The sequence below is a fragment of the Orbicella franksi genome, chromosome 7 (genome assembly GCF_964199315.1).
Source record: "Orbicella franksi chromosome 7, jaOrbFran1.1, whole genome shotgun sequence".
Classification (NCBI taxonomy): Eukaryota; Metazoa; Cnidaria; class Anthozoa; order Scleractinia; family Merulinidae; genus Orbicella; species Orbicella franksi.
The window spans coordinates 14,344,632-14,361,164 of record NC_138151.1 but is presented as its reverse complement, the minus strand read 5'-3'; the positions used below and the strand labels follow the sequence as shown (position 1 = coordinate 14,361,164).

At 39.9% G+C, this 16,533-nt stretch overlaps 3 protein-coding genes across 3 annotated transcripts in view; 2 read left to right on the top strand and 1 right to left on the bottom strand.

Moving 5' to 3' along the window:
- LOC145492080 (beta-2 adrenergic receptor-like) overlaps positions 1-13,634 on the bottom strand; it is a 34,951-nt gene extending 21,317 nt beyond the window's left edge. The window contains exon 1 of the mRNA XM_081471399.1: positions 11,259-13,634. Within this exon, the coding sequence (XP_081327525.1) occupies positions 12,384-13,319 (936 nt within the window). The 5' untranslated portion in view covers positions 13,320-13,634 and the 3' untranslated portion in view covers positions 11,259-12,383. The remainder of the gene's footprint in view (positions 1-11,258) is intronic.
- On the top strand, positions 100-1,615 carry LOC145492087 (uncharacterized). Its single transcript, XM_081471417.1, has 3 exons — positions 100-418; positions 519-599; positions 990-1,615. Exons 1-3 carry the CDS (start codon positions 181-183, stop codon positions 992-994), a joined length of 324 nt encoding a protein of 107 aa, XP_081327543.1. The 5' UTR covers positions 100-180; the 3' UTR covers positions 995-1,615.
- Positions 8,833-10,677, top strand: LOC145492081 (alpha-1A adrenergic receptor-like). The gene has a single exon (XM_081471400.1). It carries the CDS (start codon positions 9,182-9,184, stop codon positions 10,061-10,063), a length of 882 nt encoding a protein of 293 aa, XP_081327526.1. The 5' UTR covers positions 8,833-9,181; the 3' UTR covers positions 10,064-10,677.
- Positions 13,635-16,533: the final 2,899 nt, after the last annotated feature.

The window sequence follows — 16,533 nt, the reverse complement described above, 5'->3', positions numbered from 1 at the left end:
GCTTTTGTTTAAGACGCTCAACATTTAATTGCTTTCTGTTTGTCATGGCCACGCAATTTTCCAGCTATCTAAAGCGTCGCATTCTGATTGGTTGATATTTTAAGCTCCACAACGCGTGTGACAAGTTCTGTCAATGAAACAAAAGCTCCACGCCACTTCGGACATCCTGATTGGTGGAAAATGTCCCTTTTTAGACAAGAGGGCTGCTGGGTTTTTTCCCTTCTCGAGTATTCATGGTCAAAGGTTTTACGATTTCGATACCTCACCAATCTCGTTATTCCAAACGCAATGGATCCCAAAGTCGCAAAGCTCTTCGAAGGAAAGACTGACCAAGAGAAATTTCAAGCGATAGCATTCTCTTTTGGGTGCCTTTTAACAAGGCCTACAGCGAACTCACCCCCTGACGCGCCACTGAAGGGTAAGGCAGTGCATATATATTCTATTCTTGACTGCGTTTTTACTGTTGCGCTCTTTGTGGCGCGATTGAATGCTAAATGTTATTGTTCCTTCGTTTATAGATGAACTTAACGCGAAGGAGGAATCGCACAGTAAATCGAAATATTCCTTCGAAGAATTGAGCGACGAAGAGGAAACCGCAGGTAAAATTACATCGATGTGTATTTGTAGTATTATGTTACTCGTTTAACATCTTCTAAGATCGATGGAGGATTGCAAAGTCAATTAGACAAAGCTACTTTCATTACACGATGTTCTAAACCCTTTCAAAACTTCTTTGAATATAAAATCGTTTATGACATTTTCGGGAAAATTTTCTTACACTCCGCAATTAAGATACAATTTAATGAATAATGATAGTTGTAATTAGTTCTGTGCCATTTCTTCTCCTTTTACGACGTTTTATCATTTTTCAAGATCTTGCACATGTAACTGAACTCCGCGATGTTCTTAGTTTTCACCCGTATCGGGAATCCGATTTCATAGACTGTCAATGTTTATAATTTACATATTTGATTGTTTATTTATTTCAGAATGACGAATCAGCGCGAGAAAAAAATGCATGGAAATTCAAACAATGAAATGATATGAACACGAGGAGCTTATGCATCACGGAGAAGTTAAATCCCGTCAACACAATGTTTGTGTTTGTTGAACATTTGATGCCAGACTGCAACAAATAAGGTTGAAGCCTTTCAAAGGCTATCGGTTGACGCAAAAGGACACGTACTGAAATGGATCTTCTCCTTCGTTCCATATTTTCATTCATTTCAAAACGACTAGGTTCTTTTCAACTAATTCTGTTGTCCTTGTGAACATTTTTTAACTATATTAGTTATTTATTTCTGTGGATAACTGCGCTCTGTAATGTAGTTTTACTATGCTCTCTATTTTGGCTTTTGTGGGGCTTTATTGAAACGTGCCGAAAGTTAAATTTCCCAAATTGCACTTTGAGTGTCTTATATGTTTCGAAGCAATATATATATTTAAACTATCACTTATCATAGAACCATTAAAATTGCTGTACGTTATTTTGTAACAGAAAAGTGTCAAAGAGCGTTTCTTCAACATGTTGCAACAATAATATATTATGATCCCATATAATGTTCTTTTCCTGCAACCAGGCTGGTGAATAAAATCAGTTCAGCTCACGACTTTTGCTCGGCGCTTGCTGTGTTTGTATTAAGTTGTAGGGTATATTTTGTACAGCTAAGGTGGGCTTATTTTGGTTGTGTGAAGCTGTTGTTCTTTTGACAGTGAAAAACCATCATCAGTCACTGCATCAACTGTGTCAAAAAATCTCGGCGTTCCAGTGTAAAAGATTCGAAAATATATCCATTGCAATAGCATACGAACTCATCAATGATCAGTTATTTTTTGTCCCTTCAAGCATGGCCATTTTCTGCCGCTCCCATTTATTCTGTAAAACACGCCAAATAGTTTATAATTCCTGATTAAAGAAATAAACATATCGATGATTTCCTATGAATATAGCTCTTTTTGACAAGAATTTTTTTCGAAACTGAAAGTCGCTTGAAGCCATGTTTGGATTTTAAATGTTTCATATTTACATTTGGAAAGGTTTCATTCTTTCAGCTTTTCGATTTAACATCGACGTAACCTATTTCCCTTGAAATATATACATAATTAAGCTTTTTGGAAACTTATTCAGGAAAAGTGTGGTTGGCTCTAGAAAACTTGTTTAAAATCGCAAGACATCATTTCTCGGCCAGTGTTTTTCCCCTCTAAAATTGTTGCTTACTTGAATCCTTGCTTTGGCAAATTTCGCGAATAGGACTCATTTGTTATACTGTTTATCTTTGCAAATAACAGATCGTTCTATTAAATTGCATTGTGAATTCAGCTTGTAGGGTTTTTCGTTTCCTTTTCAAGGTATTCAGTTTGCTTCAAATTTACCAAAGAAGGCACGGACGTTGAAGTAAGGATCTTCAACAAGGATAAGCTTCGAGGATTCTCATGACGGTCAAGGAAGTTTTTTGCAAGGCGTTCGAAGCGCGTTTGAGCGGAGGTTGGGTCCCACAATTAAGGGCCAAAAGATTGTTTTTTTTTTCCGAGAAACGTGGCGACGCGACTTCACAACAACCACTTTTTGAAACCTCTACACTTGATGATTAAAGCTCTTTTTCTGATCACTGTGGATAACAACAATTCTAACACCTTTCGTTATACAATGTAAGTATCATTAATGATTTGGTATGTACCTTTTGACTGAATATCGGCGGAGGAATCATTCGCTGACGATTGAAAGTGAGTTTTAAATATGTAACGCAATGCTGCGATCTTGCGATTCTTCTTCCAACAATGCATTGACCGTAACGAACTAGTCGCCTTCTATTTATTCCTATTCGCTTTAGAATTACGCACTAATTCTGCCAGCTTTCTGGGGAATTCCAAATCTATTTTCAGTTCCCTTCGCTTAGAAGAAGAAGAAGTCGAAGAAGTTAAGATTTGCCCACGCATTCGTATAGGGGAAGAAAAGTTAAAATTTGATTTTGACAACGGAAGTTCTAGAACGAGTGAGATAAGCAGAGAAAATAGTTTGAAATGAATTGTATAATCCAGTGATCCAATAGAGTTTTTCATTCTCGCGAACGAGCGGACGTTTGCGAGGCTTCTATTTCTTTGTTTATGGTAGATTTTTCTGTAGTTTAGGCTTTGAAAGTTAGGCTCAAAATTTGTCAAGAAATGTTGGTCAATTAGTATTCATATACTAGCGTGTCACGAATGCGCAAAAGAGCGTGACGGAGGTCTATAGAAAATGTATGAAATTACTGCACTGCTTTCCTTTTGACAAAATGAGTCAGATTTCGTCGAGTCAATGCGTTTAAAAACGTCCAGGGGCAAAGTATAATGTTCTTCTTCATATCTTCCTTATATAAAAAAGCTCACCCCGATAAATGCGTATATCAGCGACTGATGTTTACGTACGGGAAAATGTAGGAAAAAGTGATTTTAAATTAGTTCGCGCTGCACTTAAATAATTCTCCTTAACTCTCTCTTAAAGAAAAATAAATAGCTGAATAGATGCCTTTCTCTAAATTCATCTAAAATACAAACAGCTTGTTGTCTCAAAGTATAAGACGGTAAAGTCTGCATTTGAGCTAAGTGGCCCATCAGGCGGGCACCTTTGGCGGGCACCTATCTCTGGTTTCTGTAGTATGAAGCAACTAAGAGTATTTCTACTCCCCATGGATGGGATGCTACTCCATCGCAGGGTTACCCCTTAACGTTAAATTCGCCGGTACCCATTTGTACTGTACACCGGAGTGGAGAGAGACACTGTGAGAGTAAAGTGTCCCGCCTAAGAACCCAACACGATGTCCCCAGCAAGGGCTCGAACCCAGATCGCTCGATCCGGAGTCCTGTCCCTTTCTCCTATCCCTCCAGCATCACCTCTTCCTCTACTTCTTCCACCCTTTCCTCTACTTCTTCCACCCTTTCCTCTACTTCCTCCACCCTTTCCTCTACTTCCTCCACCCTTTCCTCTACTTCCTCCACCCTTTCCTCTACTTCCTCCACCCTTTCCTCTACTTCCTCCACCCTTTCCTCTACTTCCTCCACCCTTTCCTCTACTTCCTCCACCCTTTCCTCTACTTCCTCCACCCTTTCCTCTACTTCCTCCACCCTTTCCTCTACTTCTTCCACCTTTTCCTCTACTTCTTCCACCCTTTCCTCTACTTCCTCCACCCTTTCCTCTACTTCCTCCACCCTTTCCTCTACTTCCTCCATCATTTCCTCTACTTCCTCCACCCTTTCCTCTACTTCTTCCACCCTTTCCTCTACTTCCTCCATCATTTCCTCTACTTCCTCCACCCTTTCCTCTACTTCTTCCACCCTTTCCTCTACTTCCTCCACCCTTTCCTCTACTTCTTCCACCCTTTCCTCTACTTCTTCCACCCTTTCCTCTACTTCCTCCATCATTTCCTCCTTTCTTTCTCCCACCTTTTTTCCTCCCCCTGTTGCTGTTCCTTCACCCCCCCTTTCTCCTTTTTTCCTGCCAATTTTCCCCGTCATTATTTATATGTGATTCCTAAATGAAATGCAGTTTATACATTAATTTTCACAAGTAAATTAACTTTTATTCAAGTCGGTGGTTATTAGAAATAGTAGAAACTGTGACGATGTGGCTTGCTTCCTCTGTCCTCAATTTTCCGTCCCGAGATTTAGCTTATTTTCAATAGACCGAGTTGTTTCTTGTCAGAGAATGGCGTTTTTCTCACCATTCGTAGTAGCAATGTTACAACTGTATCATATTCATGAGTGTAAGATTAGCGGATTATTGATATTCATTTGAAGTTCACCGCACCTTTTTCAAATTTACCTTCTCAAGTTGCTCCCAGTTGATCTTCTTAACTTAAGTCCTTAATCCTTAATCTTTAACAATATATTTCTAAAGCAGCAACAACAATCATGAACTATACTATGAGTTTATTTATAAAACAGAATGGCATCTAAAAATGATTATTAAGGATAAATAACAACATTTAAAATTTAAAAGTCGATAAAATGAAAAAGCTATCCACTTCTCTCTCAATGCAGGCTCATTTGGGAAAAGATAATTAACCCAAGCGTTTCTCCTTGCATTATTGAAGCATTCGGAACATGTAATGCCACTACTTCGTCCGTTCAAAGCGACTTTTCATCCCCTCTCAAGTCGTCCGCCATCTTGGACCTGCAAAACCTGGACTGGAATTGACTTGATGAATACAACTACCACAATTCCATGCAGGCTTGTCTCATGGAGGGAAAGGGCCGTTGGGTGCTCCTAAAACAGTAAAAACTATACTAGGAAGTTTAAGGTACACTTAACTCTACATTTACAATAATAAAATCTAATTTAAATTTAAGAACGCTTAAACCTAACTAGTTAAAGGACTTACCTTTAAATTAATTCTAAATTTACACTAATAAAATTTATTCTACATGTATATAAACAAATTATCTGTCTAGTTAACTAAACCTTACATAGTAAGTGATCGACTAACAGAAAAGTAAATAAAGAGAGAGACTGGGCCTAGAACATAGTGGTGACGAAAATTCTGGCTCGGGAATTTTTGTCTTTTTGGCCTTGCTTTTAAGAAATAAGCCTCGTGTCAGCGAAACTGCTCTGCGATTCTTGACTCCTGTCTTCAATTCATCACGTTCGCACCAATTTTGTATTTGTCTGAACGAAGGGAGTCGGTGAGGGAGCGTGATAGAGCGCGAAGAGTGTGCTCGAGTCAAAGGGAGTCGATGAGGGCGCGTGGTAAAGCGTTATAGAGCGTGAAGAGTGTGATGGAGTCGAACGGAGGCGATGAGGGCGCGTGTTAGAGCGTGAAGAGCGTGGCAGAGTCGAAGGGAGTCGATGAGGACGTATGAGAGTTTTAGGCCAGGCTTAGTAAAGAGTCTACCTGATGTGGAGTAACCACTGCAAATCTTGCATCTTGTTATCTAAATCTGAAATTTCGACCCTTTCACTTCTCTTGTACCAGTACTCTCACATCTCTTCCAACTTAAAGGGCACTAGCTAAGGCATGCATCTATGTTAATTAGACCTGGGTCGATGTGTTTCATTCGATTGGAAGGCCTGTGTACTGAAGTGCCGACACCACAGGGAAGGTAACTGTTGGGCGATGAAACAGTAGACCTGAGTGGAAAGCTGTGATACCGGACACGGTGTTCCACAGAAACGCGTTTTGTACACTAATTCTACACTGGAATCGGTGATTGCGAGACAGAGCCGGTTAATATTTTTCGGAAGGGAAAATTTCGTGATAGCAATAAGTGAACCACGTGGTCTTTATTTAATCGATTCTTTCCTTTTATAAATCTTAAATTAAAGACTCCCGAAATATGCGAAAGTGTAAGGGATTTTTTGATAACTATGCGTCCTGAATTTCGCTTACTTGAAATGGAAATGATTGATTAAAGGGCTTTTAGAACTGAGAAAGAGAACAAATGATTAAAATATTGTACTTTTTTCACGAGTCATGCTTTTCTAGTGAAGCGCAGTATTTTTCACTCTGCATAAAAAATAAGCAGGAAACGTTATCGAAAATAGATAAATAATTAACAAATTACTACACGAGCGCGCGTTGGCCATAATCATCTGATATCCAAAAAGCGCGAGTGGAATAACTGTTTTACTGGAAGCGTCCCCAAAACATAGAAAAGTAAAAATAATCAAACTGGCCATGAGCCACTCAACTTGGAAAATGGATTGTCTGTAAACAGCGACAATTTTGACGCACTTGAGGTTTTAATCCGAAGATTAAGTTAAACTTTAAGCCCACTGGCAAAACGCAACGGTAAGAGAGTACACAAGGAGATATAACGCCGTTGAAAAGTTATTGACAATTATAAAGAAAGTACGGCTTCTTGTCTGATCAGCAAAGCAAGTATAATCGGATTCTCATTTTCATTCCTGTTTTTTCGTTCTTTGTTTTCCCAGGCAATTATAATATCACAAAGAAAGCATCGCGTCCTTTCCGCTCAACAAAGTTAAGCCCTGTTCGGCGGGGTTCCTACTCGAATGGGTTACCAAATACCAATACCCCGTGTTGTAATAACTTCTTTTTTCTTCTTTTGTTTTCTTCCCTTTCCAAGGCGATATTAGTGACCGCTGAACTCCCAGTGATTCTTGTGTAATGTTTCTTTTTCCTATTTATCAACTATTTTGTTCAAATCATTTCGTCATGTCCATATTCATCTTTGAAGTATTTATAAATAATAGCGATACGCGTCGTTCAAATTCTCCTCAATTCTCTTGTCTGTTTATTGTCCCCAATTAGTGTATATTGTACGCTAGCGACCTCGACACGTTAATAAAGTTCTTATCTTATCTTATCACGGCATGAATCATAATTCGAAAATTCGTACAGCCCATCAATTTTGTGATTTTCGATTCAATTCAATTTCAGCTCATCAATTTTTGCGATTTTGTGATCTCAGTTTTTCGGCAATCAAGTGCGGTTAAACCTGTATAAACGGACACCTCCAGGAAATGAGCTATTTATATAATAATTAGCTTCTATATATAAAAACATTCGTGCGAAAATCTATTCAATTAAGATCATTTCTGCGGTAAGATATTGAGTACTTGAGCCAGAAAGTCAAAAAATAGCTGACTTGATACGGTGCAATCAACTGTAAGACAGCGCATTGTTCAAAACCTGGTGGGGTGGGTGGGGGGGGGGGGGACTCCTATATGAATAGGTTCGGGATGCTCGTCGTCTCGGGTACAAATCAAAGATTCTGGTCTCACTTAGGGTGTTGAGGACGAAACGTCCCCATTCTTAGCTGTCAAAGTATCCTTCAGGGTGCACTCGAAGTTTTTAAAGGATTAGGACTGTAATTTTAGGATTTTAAACTTAGAATTTTAATTTTTAAAGTATTGTAAAGCGCCATGGACAATTAATGGAAAATGGCGCTATATAAATGTATATTTATTTATTTATTTATGTATAATAATAATGATAATGATGATGATGATAACAATAATGATAATAAAAGAAACGCTCTCATTTGTTCTCCGCTGATCTCTCAAGTACGCGAGTTGAGTCTACAAGTGCGCGCGGGATCTTTTCTTGAACAGTCGCTAGCAATCGAGCCTCTTCCGTTTTAAATGGTATCTTTTTGGGGTCTAATGAAGCTCGAGCAACTCCCACATTAGTGTTCTTTAGGAGTTAAATTCAAATTTTCAGACGAGCATCCCTGACCCCCTTCTCATATGGGTGTACCCCCCCCGGCTCCAAATGTCTAACAGGAAGTGAAGGAGTGAAGGAGTGAAATCGACCCACCACGACAACTTGGAAAATATCAATATTTTACCAAGTTAAAAACGTTCCAAAAAAGTTACGCGTATGCCTACCATATTTTTAGAGCATGGTATAATGGCTCACATATCATGAAGGCTAAGCCGATGAAAACTCTTGAATTGCATTATCCAATGATCGGTTTTTAATACTGAAGGATATAAATAAATAAATAAATAAATAAATAGATAGATAGATATACATAAATAAATAAATAAATAAATAAATAGATAGATAGATAGATATACATAAATAAATAAATAAATAAATAATAAGCACATAACGAGCGTCGAATCAGAAACCGAACGAACTAATTATTTGTTAAAACATGTGCAAAATTCGTTATTGGTGTATACGATTTTTTTAGTTACAGTTCGACTAAAGAAATCACGTCAATTTTGTGGGAAATTAGCCTTTCTCCTTCACAGACATTTAGACGCTTGTCAGCTATGCTAACAAAACAGTTTGAAAATTAAATTTTAAGAACGGCAAACAATGCCTAATTTTAGAAAAAAATTTAATATAATTCTAACTCGACTCCAAAACAAATAATCTAAATAAATCGCATGGAGGCTGAAGGATGAATTAGTCGATGATTTGTATACGTCTTTACATTCAAGTTCTCAGCGGGATGTGAATTGTATCCGTGTAAATTTGAAGTTGTTGCCACGTAACGCTGCCAATTAAAAGAATGTCTTCATTGAAGGGGTTTACCAAAACAGAAGCAAGTTTTGGAAGAAACAGTTTTCGAGCCTATTGCCACAGATTTTAATTAATCGTGATCCACTCGTTTTTGTGTCAATTGTGATCACAGGTGCACCACACGGAATTGTGTTATTTATTCAACTACAAAGGCAGGGAAAATTAGTTTTTGTTCACCAATTGAGGCGAAAAACACGCACCCGTCTCAAATGGAAGACGAAAACTGCTCGCCAAAGTTAAACGCGGCCTCTTCCATTGTTTTAGCCTCGTTCAATGGCGTTTCTGGCATTTCAACAATAGTTGGTAACTCGATTATTCTTCTAGCGTTGTACAAAACACCTTCTCTCCAGACGGTCTCTAACTATTTTGTTGGTTCCTTAGCCGGCGCCGATCTCTTTGTGGGTCTGTTTGCCAACTCGTTGTACGTGGCTTTGAGTGGCTTTGTTTCTCTGCAAGAAATACAAGAATTAAAGGACGCTGAAACTTTTGTTTGGTTGTTAACTACGACTGTTACGACTTTCAACCTATGTTTTGTCGCAGTTGACCGTTATGTCGCTATTATTCGACCTCTACGATACCCATCGGAAGTAACCACAAAGCGATTTCTTAAAGCGATCACTTCCATGTGGATCTTCGCTCTTTTATTCTCAACCATCGGTTTTTATATTCCATACAGCGACCTGCCGAAACTGTGGATAATTGGTTCTTTTGTGACTTTTCTCCTTCCTCTCGGAGTACTTTTATTTTGTTATTTTCGCATTTACGCGATTGCGAGAGCGCAAAACTCTCGGTGGAAACAGCAGCCCGCATTTCACCGCTCAGCTCAAGTGGTCGAGGGGTTGAAAAACAGGAAAGCAGCTGTGACGTTTGCAATCATAACAAGCTTTTTTGTTGCTCTCTTCTTGCCAACCCTTGTCATAAACTTTGTTGTAATTGCCGTAGAAGGCCGTTGTCACAGATTCAGGCTTAACATCGCGTGGTTTTGGGCGGCAGCTCTGTCGTACACTTCTTCTACGTTAAATCCTTGGATTTACGCTATACGAATGACAGATTTCAAACGAGCCATAAAACATTTACTGTGCAGAATTTAAAAAGCCGTGACATCTTCGATATCAGCATGAACGCATAGCTGCTATAAACATTACCCAAGAGCGATATGCGGTTGGCACTTGGTGAGATTTTGTTGACTTTGTTTGTGGCTTCCCGCTTTTTAAACCAATGGAAATCGAAGTCCTGTGCAAAGAGGTGGAGAAATTAGATCAGATCAAATGAACTTATGTGCGGTCAGCTCCTTAAGAAAATTACAGAACAAACCGACAGTTTAAATACGCCTAAACGCTGTTCAAAAAAAAAATGATTAAAAAGAACTCGCTAACCAATTTTTGTCGGGCATTCGTGCCAGACAACTCGCTATACATTAGATAGTGGTCAATTTTCGCCCAGATTTCATGAAAAAACGAATGTGTCTATGGAAATCAGGCACACATTCATCCTCGCGTGACAAAAAAAAAGCAAACAAAGCGGACAGACAAGTTGTAAACTCTGTTTTAATAATATCACAACAGCAACTCCTGAGACAACGCCAGCATTAAATTTAATTTACTTTGGAATCTCGTACTTATCTAGATTTATATTCAGACCTTCGGTTGTCAGAATTATGTTCAGCTGAAGACTTGAAAAATTGCCTCTCGTGTGCGTTTTTTTTTTTTTTTTTAGTCTTCTACGTAACCGTACAGTGTTCCTCAAATCTTTTTTCGTAATACCGAGTTCTTGTTCTCGTTGCCGTTGTGTTTTGCCGGCGGGATATTTTATTACTCCTAGCACAGGGTTGCAGCTTGGAATTCAACTAAGCTACGATCCGCCAAGCGTCCTGCCCGAAAAACTAAGCTCCAAAGGAAAGTTTAGCTTAGAAGGCCTGGGTCCTGTTTGAGGAATAGAGGAGAAGGCACTTGGAGCCAGAGATAACCTTCCTTTTCAAGTCTCTTTAAAACCTTTTATAACTGCATGTACTCTACAGTCGAACTCCCCTACAACGGCCACCGTGGGGATAGAGTTTACTCGCCATTGTGGAGAGATGGCCATTGTTAGAAGGCTAAAATCATAACAGATCTCTCGACTATTACGAAAATAGGTAAGTGTAGTAGAGAGGTAGATGTTGTGGGGAGGTGACCGACATTAGAGGTTCGACTGAAATATGCCCTCTGTCTGTCTTTTGACCTGAGTTGGGAAAGAGGAGACTGAAGGCGTATTATCTTGTAAATGATACTGTCTAGTAACTCTGATCACTTTTAAAAAAAGGCCGGAAAAAAGAAACAATGAAGGGTTACTTGTCAAAATGTGCCACAGGCGAACCTCTCTACAAAGGCCACCCTGCGAACAGATTTTTCTGGCCACTGTGGAGAGCCAGAGTGTTGGAAGGCGAAAAGGCGAATCTCTCAACTGGCTCGAAAATATGAAGTGGCCGTAAGTAGAGGTTCGACTGTAGTTAAAACCAAAATAGATCCAAAGTGAATGTCCATCTCATTATTTTGCAACTCTTAAACCAGATTATCTCTGTGCTCCGTGGATAATGTTTCGATACTATTTCTCTCATGTGTCCCCGGCTATTCAGTACTTATAATGAAATGTGTTGCGCAACATCTTATGTTTTATTCATCATCATATTCATAATGTTAAGAAGATAACTGTCTGAACAAATGAAAGATTTTACTTCATTTATTGTTCTGGTGCTAGATCTCTGACCGGATACCGGCTCGATGTCGTTTCACTTCTGACCTTACCGTCAAAGTGGAGGAACGTGGCCGAGTGGTTAGGGCGCCGGACTTGAAATTCGGAGGTCACCGGTTTAAGTCCCGCTCTGACCACTCAGCTGGAGTTGTTTGTCGGTAGACCCTAGTTCAATTCCCCGGTCTTGCTTGTAAATAGCCAACTTGCCCTTCCACCAGTTGGGATTTTTAAGCCAATTTGTTTAGTTGATATATTTGTTTCTGTCAGTTTAGTGGCATTCCTGTGAACTAGCTAGGTGTAGCTAAGCGCATTGACCACTATAAACAACAACATTTGAACAACATTTGAGCACGCCATGCTTCACTCAACTATCTTATGCTCTTTATTACCCAGCATCCTTTACGCCTAAAATATTTTAAAACGTCCTTCGAAAGAGCGACTCGCAAACTTTACAATGTCCCCCGAAGGCAATAAATCGCTTGAAGACAAAGCTACAATACATGTCAATTAATGGGACATTTGATTTTCGTCTCCTCCATTGGTAATAAAATATCAGTGTCGTGAATGTCGCATAACAGAGTTTTTAATTTGTCTTTACATCCCAGAATTTATCTCTTGATGTTCCCTCAGTACATACTAATTATGCAACGCTTTCGAGTGGTATACTATGAAATATCCCACGAGTTACTTGAATTCTCTTGGTATACACACTCGCCTAAAGGCTCTAAGACGCCGTAGGACGTTATTCGACAGTAGCTGTCTTAAAGCCTTTTTGAAATTTGCCATTCTAATGGCGTAGATCCAAGGGTTTATAGTCGACGAAGTGTATGACAGAGCTGCCGCCCAAAACCATGCTATATTGAGCCATATTCTATGGCAATGTCTTTGTAAGGCTATTCCAACAAAGTTTACAGCTAGCGTTGGCAGAAACAATGCAGCAAAAAGCCCAGTTATGATTGCAAATGTCAAAGCTGCTTTTGTATTCTTCAACTCATCGACAGATCGAGTCGAGCCATCGAAAGTGGGCTGTCTTGTTTTCCACCGCGAATTTTGTTCCTTTGCAGCCAGGTAAATGCGGCAATAGCAGAATACGAGTACACCTAAAGGAAGGAAAAAGGTCACAAAAGAACCAATTATCCACAGCTTCGGCAAGTCGTTGTACGGAAGACAAAAACTGATGGCTGCGAATAGTACAGCGAAGATCCATATGCAGATGGTCGCCAGGAAGGATCGGTTTCTTGTCATAATCTGTGGATACAGTAGAGGCCGAATAATCGCCACATAACGATCTATTGCGACGAAACACAAACTAAACGTCGTAATAGTTGTCGTGAACAACCAGATAAAAGTTTCAGCGTTCTTTAGCTCTTGAATTTCTTGAAGAGAAAGGAAACCACTTAGCGCCACGTACAACGAGTTGGCAAATAGACCCACAAAGAGATCGGCGCAAGCCAGCGAGCCAACAAAATAGTTCGAGACCGTCTGGAGAGTAGGTGTTTTATACAATGTCAGAAGAATAATCGAGTTACCAACTATAGTTGAAATACCAGAAAAGCCATTGAACGATGCTAACACGACGGAAGATTCGGTGGTTAACGTTTGCGAACAATTTTCCACCATTGGCTGGAGGCAATTTCACTAGATGAGATCACCAGTGACGCGAAATGATAAAGTCAGTTTTGATAAAGCCTTGCGCTAGAAAACACTGTGAAGTACTAGTAGAAAGGAATTTTCTGTCAAACGGCTAAAACGTGTAGCGTTTAAAAAGTGAGAATAACTTCAACTTAAAGTAGTTTCGAACCTTCTGGCAAATGTGATTTTACATGAAGGTCAGAGGATGCAACTTCCAAAATATTTCAATTACTTTCAGTCCATATTTAAATTCTCTCCAAAATACCATTTTCCATTTTCCATGTTTTAATAACTTTTTTTCGCTACAGGCACAACTTGAAAATTTTTCCAAAAAAATAATCCAAAAAAAAAAAGAATGTTTAAAAAACGGAAACTGATTTGAATAAAATATTCGCCGTTAGTAGAGGTTTGATTTAAATGATTTAGGTATTCGGTCGAACTTTTGAGACTTGAGATTTAGGATCAAAACCAACCTGGATTTGTGAAAGTTATATTTGTTTGTCTCATTTAAACTGATCACTTCACCGTATAGTATAGTTTTCAAATAATCCAACCAGGGAGGACTGGGGTGGGGAAGAGCTAAACGACTTATTATGAAATAGAGCTGCCATCTTACAATTTGTAAAGCAATCATCGCGGCACTAGGCAGCGGTATGTTGTCTGCGAGCGCAGGAGGTGCATGACGGGGAAACAATATCGAGAACATTTTTGCTTTTGAGGCGATGTCAGTGTATGTTAGCGTAACCACGGCTACTTATACCAGGAGCATACAATAATTGCGTTCAAGTAGTGTAACGCAATCCTAATCCAGTTTGTATCGAGAATTTTTCTTACGGATTTGCTCGCCGATTTGCACCCCCCCCCTCCCCCACAGCAGGGGCAAATTACATCATAAGCGCATGCACGCAGTCATATTTAACAATAACTGTCTAATTTCTATTGCGCTGATTGGCTCATTTTCATCATGAATAAGAGTACAGACGGAGAAAATTTTAATTTATGCAAGCTTTCAAGTTCAACTTTCAGCAGTCGAACTGTCAACTTTTTAACCAATGAGATTTTATGGACTTTTTTAAGCAGGCAGTGCCCCCCCCCTCCCCCACAAGGCAATCAAAAAGCGAGAAAGCTATCGACAATGTTCGCGTCATTTTCAATAAATTTCATTCATCTTTGTTCACGGCAAGTTTACGGCGTCTTTTCCCCTCATTTATTCCCAGCATTTGATCGTGACAATTTTGGGGTCTTACTATTGTAAAAAAACAAATTGACGTCCGTTTTTTATGCGTCTGTCCTCTTATTGATGATAAATTTCGTCATAACATTGTCAAAGTTTACTGTGGAACCACTCGCCTGCGGCTTGTGGTTCCACAGCCACTTTGACAATGTTATGACGCAATTTATCATCACTAAGAGGACAGACACACAAAAAAACTGACGTCAATTTGTTAATTCGCCGTATAGTTTCGAAGTGTGTATGATTTCAGCAAAGCTACTTATATTTTGACCCGCTGGCCTTCGACAACAAGTAACTAAGGCCTGCGTCATCAGGAAAGAATGTTTTGTAACTCGGCGACGGCAGATGGCCAGGAGTTGTGGTAAGCTCGTTAGGTCGGCAAATTTCCGTGTAGCTCGGCAAATTTTCTGTGATCAGAAAATAAATTTTTCGATTTGTAGCTCAGCAAATTCGTTTTGGCCATAATTGTTTGTCAAAAAAACAAACTTTCCGTGTTGCGTAATTCGCCAAAAGGTCGTGTTTTGTGTTCAGAATGGTTCACCTTTTTCATTTGTAAAAACAAGATGTAAATTCGAGTAAAGTAAACAAATACAAACACAAAATTTAAAAACATTTGGCGACGCGCTGTCTTGCAGGGTCGCTGGTCAAAACTTTATTTCCTCAAGAAATATTTGTTACAAGTGTTTCTCGATCTGAAATTGAATTCTAAGTGTGACCAACAGTTCAAATGCGTTAACTGGAAAATATTTTAATAATAAGGTGTATTATCGTTTGTCTCACGATGTAGTCACTTGAGATGTAGATCGCGACGTTTCGACTGCTTACTGCTAGTCTTCTTCAGGCGATAAGGTCGACTGATTGCACGGTATCATTTATATCACAAAGGTCGGCTGTGATTGGTGCATTTCGATCCTCCTATTGTTCCATTATTCCGGCGAGTAGCTGTTCCCTCAGTGGTCCGCTGTTGTACCGTTCTCCTGTTGTTGTGTTTCTTGATCGTGGGTATCCATGCTTCAGGAATTTCAATTCCACTATCCCTGCTGATGTTGTTAGGGTGAAGTCTTATGTGAATAGCTTCCTTGACCCTACGTGTGTAGCAGTGAGGATCTCGATCAATAAACTTGACCTCATTCCAGATAGGATAGTGGCCGGTCTCGTGGGTGTGTTCAGAAACGGCGGAGGTCTGGGTTCGGGCGAGTCGTATATCCCTGTCGTGTTCTTTGATCCTCTCCTGCATAGATCTCCCTGTTTCCCCGATGTAGACTTTGCCGCACTCACAGGGAATCCTGTAGACAACACCATCTTGTTTAGCCGGGTTGACGGTGTCCTTTGGTCGCACTAAGTGTGACCGAAGTGTCGTGTCGGACTTAAAGACGGTGCGAATGCCTTGTTGTTCTAGACAGCGGCGGAGAGACTCCGAAACTCCTTGGACATAAGGTAAAACGGCGGTGGATTTAAATTCCGCGACAGGCTCTCTTCTTGGGGTTGTTCGTGCCTTTGTGATCTTCTGTACAAAAGAGGAGGGATATCCGTTAGAAACAAGTACAGATGACAGATGTTTCTTCTCTCCAGCGATTACTGATGGTTTGGTGACGAGGCGTTTAGCCCGGTCGTACAGACACTTCACAATACCGCGCTTTACTGAACGAGGGTGGTGTGAATCATACGCTAGGTACTGATCAGTATGTGTTGGTTTCCTGTAGACACTGGTGGTAAGGCGGCCATCAGGTTCTCTGTAAACTGACGTATCTCCATGTAGAGATTAGCAATAACCGCGGATACAGGGCTCCCCATGGCACAGCCATGTATCTCTACATGGAGATATTTGAAGAACAAGCAATAGAGTCCGCACCTTGCAAGCCTAAGATCTGGAAACGCTACGTAGATGATACTTTCACCATCCTGGATCGGCATAGAGTTGACGTCTTCCTGCAACACCTGAACTGTCAACAACCATCAATCCGTTTC